General features: G+C 40.0%; 1 protein-coding gene across 1 annotated transcript in view; it reads left to right on the forward strand.

The window, feature by feature from the left end:
* Positions 1–6356, forward strand: part of LOC110174777 (uncharacterized) — an 8729-nt gene extending 2373 nt beyond the window's left edge. The window contains exon 4 of the mRNA XM_020940878.2: positions 5294–6356. Within this exon, the coding sequence (XP_020796537.2) occupies positions 5294–6236 (943 nt within the window). The 3' untranslated portion in view covers positions 6237–6356. The remainder of the gene's footprint in view (positions 1–5293) is intronic.
* Positions 6357–10281: the final 3925 nt, after the last annotated feature.

Raw genomic sequence — 10281 nt, forward strand, 5'->3', positions numbered from 1 at the left:
CACACTGTGGAATATTTTAGCTAATAGAACATTCCCAAGGAAAAACAAGCAGGAGGAGGCCTTCCTCCAGGCCAGATAAGTACGTCAGTTACCTTGGTTATCTTTGTTCATTTTTATATAAATTACATTTTTTAGTTGGGGTCCGTGGACAGTGATGAAACGGGCCTTTCTTTTATGGATCAAAATAGTTGCTTTCAAAACACGGACCACTGTCCGTGTCATAAACTTTCAGCTCTCAAGCCTTAAATTCTTGAAATGTTTATGAATATGACTTACAGATAATGAAAACCCAAAATATTACGTAAGATCAATTGAAAAGAAAAAAAAAAAAGGTATATTTTAAACAGAAATGCTAGACTTCTGAAAAGTATGTTCATTTCTATGAAGCCAGTATTTGTGCTGTAGCGTGGAGGCGATCACCCTGTGGCACTGCTCAGGTGTAATGGAAGCGCAGGTTGCTTTGATAGTGGCTTTCACATCATCTGCATTTGGGCTCTGGTGTTTCTCTCATGCCCCAGAGATTCTCTGTGGGTGCGGGCTTGTTTGGGCGTGCTTAGGTCGGCGCTCGCTCTAACGGAGCAACTCCGTCACAGTGAGATTCAGGTCAGGCAGGTTTGCAGACCGGTCGAGCACAGAAACACCACGGTCACTGAGACGTCTTGGGGACCTTTGGCTGTGTGGGCAGGTGCCAAGTCCTGCTGGAAAATGATAAAGCTTGTGTCATGTCCCATTAGTTTCGTGTGTGCAAAGTGGGTCTTGATGCACTGACTGCAGCGTCAGTCCTCTTCTGTGAAGCTCCCAAAAGTTCTTGAGTGGATTTTGTTTGACAATCCTCTCAAGGCTGCAGTCATCCCTGTTTGTTGGTGCACCTTTTCCTGCCACACTTTTTTGGTGAATATACTTGGATACTCTGTGAACAACCGGCTTCTTCAGCAGTGACCTCTTATGTCTTACCCTCCTCATGGAGGTGGGCAGTGATTGTCTTCTGGACATCTGTTTGGTCAGCAGTTTTGTGAAGCCCTGTGACCCAGACTGAGACCAGATAAAGGCCCAGGAAACTTTTGCAGGTGTTTTCAGTTCATTCGCTGATTAAGGTGTGACACCATAACTTCCCAATATTCAGCTTTTTTTTTACAATATTCAAATTTTCTTTTTTTCTAATTTTTGGGTTTTCATTATTCGTAAGTCATAAGCATCAAAATGTCAAGAAATAAAGACTCAAAAGCTTCAGTCTATGTGTCATGAGTCTATATAATAGATTTTTTACCTTTTCAAATAAGATTTTGATTTTTAGATGGACAAGTATGTCAGGGGCAGTTTCTCATTGAATACAAGGGAAGATTTCATCTTTTCAGATGTTTTCAATTGTCATAAATGTTGACATTTAACTGGTTTAAAAGCTGCTAAAGTATATTTGGTAACTTTGCTGATGTCAGTGCTGTGTTTGTTGTGGAGTTGGACGCTGGTTGTTCCTCAGCTTTAATGTGTATGTGACAGCCAAGAGTGGCAGAAATAAAAGGTGCTGATTAGAAATGTGTAAAAAAAGACTGAAAGTTTAGATTTGCTTAGCGCTCACTGGGCCTGGTTCAATAATTAAAGACTTTATTGATGCACAAGGGAAATGACTTGGACACAGTAGTTGACATATCAGCGGACATATATACAGTAAATAAAACACAAACACATGTAGTAATATAAATAGAGTAGATCACAGTTATAAACATGAGTTCATAAGGAAACAGTGTAAGATGATTGACAGAGTCATAGGTTTATCTGTTACATAATAATGAGTCGTTGTAGTTGTTTAGTTCCTGGTGCAGAACTTCTTATTTGTATTTATGCAACTATGTTTATTCCACAGCTTTTATACCATTAATTAAAATATAAGAAAAAAAGACTAGGTCAAGGCAACAGAATGGATCCTGGATCATAATATAAAAATATAAAATATCATGAGCTTCGCCCCTATTTGAATTTGATTTGAGGAAAATGCTTCTCAACAAACAGCCGGAGAATTGTATTTGTATTTATTAAAGGGACAATAAAAACATGACAAAAGACACATGAGGTGCTCAACGTAGTTTATGTCAATGTTTGCAGAGAATCAAATTTCAGATTTCAGGATTTTAGAGTTGGCATTTCTTTGTCCGCCTCCATCTTGTGCTTACACTTTCTCTGAAAAATTGCAAAAACACCTCAATTGACACTAATTTTATTTTATGAAGAGAACACCTCCACATGGGAAAAAAAGCAAAGTACTTGGTCATTATTGCTTCATCCATTCCTACCTGCCTGATGACCATATCCTGAAACTCTCAGGGGTCAATAAATACAGGTTATATTGTAATTTGTTTAAAATACAGAAAACTATCATGAAAAATATCAGAAGACAAAAAATCCACTTAAAGTTGAGAAAGAGAAAGCCATAAATTGACCAAGTGCATAATAATGTGTTTGATTACGAGCTCTTTTCACAGTTTTATTAGCAACTCCCCAAACCTGGGTGTGTCTCAGTTTTTAGTTTTGGAAATCTTATCACTCTAACACTGACAAAAAATAAGCTGATTTTGATTTGGAATATCAAACTAGAGTTTGTTGTCATACCTTGACACGCTGCTTATCACCTGCTTATCACCTGCAGTCATCTGTAGAAGACTCATGTCATGCTGTTACTTAACAGCTCAGTTAAGGTTTCATTGTCTTGTCTTGTCAACCAAAGACAATGTTCCTTATTCATGAATGTTTCTCTAGAAAATGTTCATAACTTCAACTTTAAGAAGATTCTAAAAGGGAACTCTACACCAGCTTCACAACGTGTTCTTAGGCAGTCAGATCTCTTAATATCTGGCCCTGTTGTATTCTCACAAAACACCATCAGCAGATTCAAAAATTCAACACATTTCTTAGAATCTTTGGCCTGACAGAAGCAGAGAGCACAGGTGACCCTGAACAAACACAAGGTGATCAAATAAACTTGCAGACAGCAGATTTAAATGAGAGAGTTGAACCTAATTCAACAATGTCCAGCTACGAATACCACAACACCCATTTACATAAAATCAATATTATTTACTAAGAAATGCCCTCTAAACCTCTATATATGGACTTGAAAGTCACATGAAAGCAAGAAGGTCCTGGGTTTGATTCTGGGGTGGGGCTTTACTCTCTGGAGTTGTGCATGTTCTCTCTGTGCCTGCTTCGGTTTCCTCTGGGTGCTCCAGTTTCCTCTACGACTTAAAACATGTACAGTAGGTCACCCTGTGGGCCCTGGACTCCACTGAAAAAGAGTGTCTTAATCTCAGCGGAACTATCCTGGTTAAATAAAGGCCAAATGAAAACTAAAGACAGAGTACATCTACGGACTACCACCGTTTTACAGCTTCAGCTGTGATTAAAAATATCCAAAAACAAATTCAGTTACAGTAAGTCACCAACTTATTGGTGATATTTACTTGCAAGTTACAGTAAATAACAGGGAGGGAGCAGAGGTGAGTGCCAGAGTCCTGCACTGGGTCGAGTATCCGGGTACGGGCAAATAGTTGCTGAAACTGGCAGATTTTCACGTTCTGGAATTTTACAGGCGGGTATGTGGACGATTAGTAATTACACACAGGTGGGTCAGGACTAAACCAGGACTACAACAGGACTAGACCAGGACTAAACCAGGTCTAAACCAGGACTAATCTTGGACTTAATAGCAAGAGAACCCCGAGTCTGTGGTGCAGGGTGTCTGCAAAGCGCGATCAAGCGACGGCTGTGCTTTACCTCCATGGGGCACGGAGCTCTGTGCCGGTCCTTTCGCCTGTGGTCACCTGACAGTCTATGCGGGCGCACCTGTGAGCCCGTCCCCACAGTGAGTCCTGCAGTCCTGTCGTGCAGGACTTTGAAGAGTGCCCTCTGGTCATGGGGAGTTGGGGTGAGGAGGTGTTGATTCCAGTGTGGTAGAAGATCAGCCCATAAAGTCTGTTAAACCAAATAGACTATTCTATTGAACACATTTTCTAAATGCCAAAAATGTTCATAAGTAGACCTTAAGTGCAAATTTGAGAATGCTTCATGAATGAGGCCCACTGTTCATTTACAACGCTCAGAGACTGAGAGCAGTTTGGCAACTGTAATTGTAATAAATGGGGTAAGGGACAACTACAGAAGTGACAGGCAGTCACTCCAGTTCTACCTGAACAGTCTACATTAGATCTACTAGTAATGAACTCTCATACTTGATTCAAGGCTGTAGGAAACCTGCTGTGTTGCATTCTGGGACCCGTGTCTTGCCGGTTGATGGACTCAGGAGAAGGTGACTAGATGACTGCAGGTGATAATCAGTTAACACATGTCAAGTTATCTGATCGAAGAAATGAAAGTTTTTACATAAGACAAAGATGGTATCGCTTTTAACACTGGAAAGACAAGCATTTAATTTGACCTCTGCCTTGATACTGTTGATTATGAAATTCTCAATGACCGGCTTGAAAAAGTGTTTGGTTTTTCTGGGTCTGTCCTCTGGTGCCTTACATCCTATTTCAAAGACAGAACTTTCCCTTTTACTTTCAATAATATAATGTCTGAAATGTCTCGCTTGTCATGTCGAGTCCCACAAGGATCGATCCTGGGCCCTGTTTTATTTCTGCTGCACTTGTTGCCTCTGGGTCAGATTTTTCACTTGTTTCAAAGAAGTGTCTTATCATTTGTAAGGGGATGACGTGCAATTGTGCTGCTGATTCACAGTTTCATATTTTGTCTATGTTTTTAGATTGTTTTCTGTCAAAACGTGACTAACTGCAAACAAGACAAACTCTGATCATTGCTCCCCAAAACAAAATTCCTCAGATCAAAACACACCTTGGTGACTCAAAACTGGCAAAAATTGCTTCTATCATCTGAGGAATATACTGTATCTAAAGTCTGTAAAATGGTTTCGCAGTCTGACCTGGAAATGATTATTCAGGCATAATTATTGTAACTCTGGTTGGGGAGGGGACCCCAAGTCTGGGCTCATCACCCTATTTCTATAATCTATAATCTATAATCTATAATCTATAATCAGCAGTAGTAGTGTAAAGGATTTGTGTAAAATCTCTTACAATAATTTATCACATGTATTCCTTTTCTGGGATCCAGAAACAAACTTATAATTACAAACAATCTAAAATATAGGGATATAATTCTGGACTTGAAAGGCAAGAGAAAACTGGTACTTGGCCGCAAAGGTCCACACTAACCTGAAAGACCTTGTGGTACATTTGTGATCCTGATTTTGTGCCATTCATTATTCTTCATTATTGTTTTTCAGGATGGATGAACACTTGCGGATGGTGTTCTTGTTCCGGGACGAACATGGAACCTTCATGGAGATGTTTCGAGAGAGGAGGGAGAGGATGCTGGAGGTCCTGGATGAGCTGGAGCCCTGTGCAGTGAAGTTAGACCGAATGAACAAAGGAGCCCGGGTCTCCAATGTGGTGGGCAGCTCTGTGGGGGTGGTGGGAGGAGGTTTGGCCATCGCTGGTTTGGCTCTGGCTCCTTTCACTGCAGGATTGTCTCTGGGTCTGACTGTAGCTGGAGCTGCAACAGCAGTGACCAGTGGAGCCAATGGTATAGTAACCATGGTTACAGAGAAGGTTGTTACCAGTAAACAGAAGGAAAAGGCCAATGAGGTCTTTAAAAGGTTTATGAAAGATGTGGATGAGCTCCAGAATTGTGTGAAGGAGGCCATTAACCAGCATTTCCAGAGCACAGAAAACAGTGATCTTCTCAAAGCTTTGAAGGAGACAGGCAAAGGGGCTGCTGGGATGAAAAGCATTGATGCAATCTTTGATTGCTCAGCTGTCGTTAAACTGTGGAAGGCAGAGAAAGCTGTAGTTAAAGTTGCAGGTTCAGGGAGGGCTGTGAGTAAGGCTGCTTCAGACGTCCCAGAGCTGGGCCAGGCGGCTCTCAAAGGTCCTCTGGCCATGTCCAAAGCTGCTCGAGGAGGGTTCATCATTGTTAATGCTCTGTTCATTGGTTTGGACGTATTTGTCATCGCCAATGAAGGCATGAGTCTGTCCCGGGGCAGTGAGACCGAGACCTCAAAGTGGATCAGAGCCAGAGCCGCTCTGTGGAGGTCAGAGGTCAACTCTTTCCAGAGGATCAATGATTCTCTGGAAGAAGGACAGGAGCTTTCGGAGAAGAAAAAGGTCCTCCAGGAGCCCTTCTATGAGGGTGATGTGATGGACAAAACAGGCCAGAAAGGAAATTAAAACCAGCTGAAGTAGCGATTTAAATAAAAATCATTTATTTTGGTCTGAGCTGATCTGAGGTCAGTCATCATCCTACAAAGGACAGGGTCAGAGCAGGATCACCGCTGGTTTAGACTAACTGAAAATTCTTCAGACTCTGAGACATAATCTGGCTGTGTATACATGCTTGAATTTAAAATTATGCATTTGTATATTTTTATAAAACATTTTGCCTTATAAATCATTTACAATTTATGTTAATATATATATATATATATATATATATATATATATATATATATATATATATATATATATATATATATATATATATATATATATATATATATATATATAGTACACACATATATAAATAAGTAATTTTAACTCCTGAAGGTGATAATTTTGACAGTGTAACAAATTAAACACAATAAATTATTCTTAAAGTAATGTATTGTTTTCATATTTTCCCCATTTATTTCTTTGTTACTTCATAAATTATTTAAATGGGTTTTAGTGTTGTTACTGACATATTATTTCAGTTGTTTTCTTCTGTTATGCAGCTCAGTCCCTATAAGGACACTAACCTTCTCTTTATTTTAAGCATAACAAACAATAATGAAGCTACTTGATCTGAGTCTAAGACTGACTCATACAAATCAAAGACTGACGCTCAACCTACTAATAATAATAATAATAATAATAATAATAATAATAATAATAATAATAATAATAATAATAATAATAATAATAATAATAATAATAACACATTAGTCCTCTATAGTGTTTTTCCAGATGCTCAAACTGTCTACACAGTTTGGTGATTATTCATTCATTCATACCAGTGGAGGTAGACCACTGTGGTGGCCACAGCTGCCCTGGGGCAGACTGATAGAAGTGAGGCTGCCAATCTGCACCATCAATCCCTCTGACCACCACCATCACTCACACACACACCACATTCATATTCGGCAAAGTGGGCGAAGTGTCTTGCCTAAGGACACAACAACACATTTTGCCACTGCCAGAGCATCTGTGTTAAACCACACACACAAAAACCTGTTTGCATTTCTACACACACATTACCACAGGTAACAGTTATTTTTAATACCACCAGTGGTAAACTGAAACTACCACAAGGGTAAGATAATATGTTTCCTTATTTGTCTGCATTTATTAATGTGAAATTTACTTTCTGTTTCTTATAGAACCACACACCCACCATATACAAACCCTCAATACTTAAATAAATCTCCAACACCAAAGACGTCTGAGTAAGTTCTGCTGTAAGTCAGTCTTACAGCATCATCTAGTGTTTCACAAAGTAGTAACAAGTTGTGAAATGCTTTACAGCAGCCTGTCCTGTGTAGAATTGAACAAGACATTTTTAGTAACTTTTACTGAAGAAACAGGGAATTTGTGTGTTGAAGACGTCATGTATGTTACACACTGCTCTTTTATGTACATTTTGTGGCCACACCGGTTTGTCAAAGCCTGATCTCGTCAGATCTCAGAAGCTCAGCAGGGCCGGGCCTGGTCAGGACTTGGATGGGAGACACTGGGGAAATCAGGAGCCACAGGTGGTGCCAGTCACAAAAAGTGCCATTGTGTCCTTAGGCAAGACACTTGACCCACATTGCCCAGTATGAAAGTGGTGTGTGTTTCCACCACAGAGTGTGGAGTGAATAAATAATGAACTGTAAAGTGCTTTGGGTATCTTGAAAGGTGCTATTTAAATGCAATGATTAATTAATAATGAATTAATGAAAATGAAAGAGTAAATGTTCAAGGATTTTATAAATGTTACCTCATATTTCAACACAGTAGGTTAGATATGGAAGAATTAGGAAAGTGCACTGTTGTTCAGGATATAGTCGGCTCTGTTAATTATTGCAAGACTTTTGGAAACTTTGGTTTGTACACGTCTGATCTGTGTTTTCCAAGTTAGTTTATTATCAGTTGTTCTACCTTAACATTTTATTGTTGAGACATTTCAGTTGTTACATCATCTATCTCTGTCTTGTTTAATAGAATTTGATTTATAATTTCTGGACTAAATTGCTTTAGTTTTGTTTAAATTTAAAAATAATTTATATGTTTTTGTCATCTGCATAAAATATGCATTTTAATAGTTGACATGCACTAAAAACATTATCATCATTAATATACAGATCATATCATTTGAAGTCCAACACTGACCCCTGTTGGACACCACAAGCAAGACGTTCTGATGAGGCTTAGACAGTTTTCCCAGTTCCTTGCACTCCCTCATATTCCATATCAGTCAGATTTGTAGAGGAATAATTCATGATTGATTGTGTAAAGAAAAAATTTGAGATCTACTAAAAAAAAAAAAAACACTGCATATTTTTTATTGCAATAAACTTTTGACATTTCCTCTGTGGCATTTATTATGTTCACTGGTGGATCTATTGCTTCTAAAACCATTTTGATTAGGTTATGAAAAAAACATTGTTAATTAGGTTATGTTAGTGGATAAATTTGTATAATCTGTTGTCAGATACTTTTCAAGATTTTTTGAGAACTGAGGAGTGAAATAGACCTGTAATTTGTAAAGATATGATCTTGGATGGTCATTTTCATTATCCTAAGATCATAGGGAAGATGTTACAATATTATTTATTACATATTTTATTAGCACTGGATGTGGATTTATTATTACACACTTTGATTCTGAGAAAGGCCCTGCGCTGGAGACTGGAGGTGTTTCACGGAGTTTCTTCAGCTCCTGTTTTATCAGTAACCTGCACTGTTGTTAAATCGGTGCGGTGCATGTTTTGGCTCATTGATACGGGCATTTAATGCCAAGGAACTGAAAGTCAGCACTGAACAAATATGTTTCAGTACCAGTACTTACCGGGTCTTTTCAGTCGGTTCCTACCTGGAACCAGGTTTCGGTGCCCAACCCTAGACAGGATACACTGTGGTCGCTGAGCTGCAATTAAAACACCCAGAGGCTCTGCTTCTGATTCCTAGTGACTTCATCCACACTTCCTTGGACAGTGTGTTACCCATCCGAGGATAAAACTCTAGACCTTCTGTATGTCAATTCTAAGGAGGCATACAATGCCACTGCCCTGCCCCCACTGGGACGATCAGACCACAGTCTTGTCCTATTAACACCTCTGTATGTCCCTGCAGTGAAAAGGCAAACTGTCACCACTAGGACTGTAAGGAAGTGGAGTCAGTACATCAACTTCTGTGAGGGTACAGCTGTGTCCACTGTTACCCCAACAACAAACCCTGGATCACCAGCCAGCTGAAGGATCTACTCAACAAGAAAAAGTGGGCCTTCAACTCTGGAGACAAAAACGAGGTGAAGAGGATGCAACGGCAGCTGAAGGTCCAACTCAGGCAGGGCAACAAGACCAAGCTCAGGCAAAGCAACCAAGAACCAAGACTGACTTCAGGAGGAAGAGGACATCAGTGGAGCCCATCACCATCCAGGGCCATGAGGTAGAAATAATGACTGATACAAGGACCTCGGTGTCCAGGTGAACGACAGACTGGACTGGAGGGACAACTATGTACAAGAAGAACATGAGGAGACTCGACTTCCTGAGAAAGCTTAGGTCTTTCAATGTTTGCAGCAAGTGACTGGAGATCTTCTCCCAAATTGTGAGGCCACCTCCCTGTATTTCGCTGTGGTCTGTGGAGGAGCAGCTCCAGTAAAAGGGACATTAGGCAGATCAAACTGATCCTCATGTTCGACTGTGACCTGGAGACATTTGTCACAGTGAGGGACACAAGGACACTGGACAAACCGCTCTCCATCATGGACACTCCTGCTCACCCACTGCACCAGAATATAGAGGGACAGATAATACTCCCTACTCTCAAATTCCAATCTGTAATATCAATTAGTCCCCCCTACATCTAATGGTACCTCCGTGTGAGTCCGTGTCAAAACACTACATATTTGAATTTTTTACTTTTTTTACTCTCACACACCTGGGATACTGTCCTGAGGAAGTCAGACTGCAGGTGGCGCTGTCGTCCTGCCTCCACCGGTAGGAAGGCAGAGCCAAACCTGTTTAAATCAGCT

This window comes from Boleophthalmus pectinirostris, unplaced genomic scaffold (genome assembly GCF_026225935.1).
Source record: "Boleophthalmus pectinirostris isolate CB_2022bp ecotype Guang Dong unplaced genomic scaffold, ASM2622593v1 HiC_scaffold_19, whole genome shotgun sequence".
In the NCBI taxonomy this organism is placed as follows: Eukaryota; Metazoa; Chordata; class Actinopteri; order Gobiiformes; family Gobiidae; genus Boleophthalmus; species Boleophthalmus pectinirostris.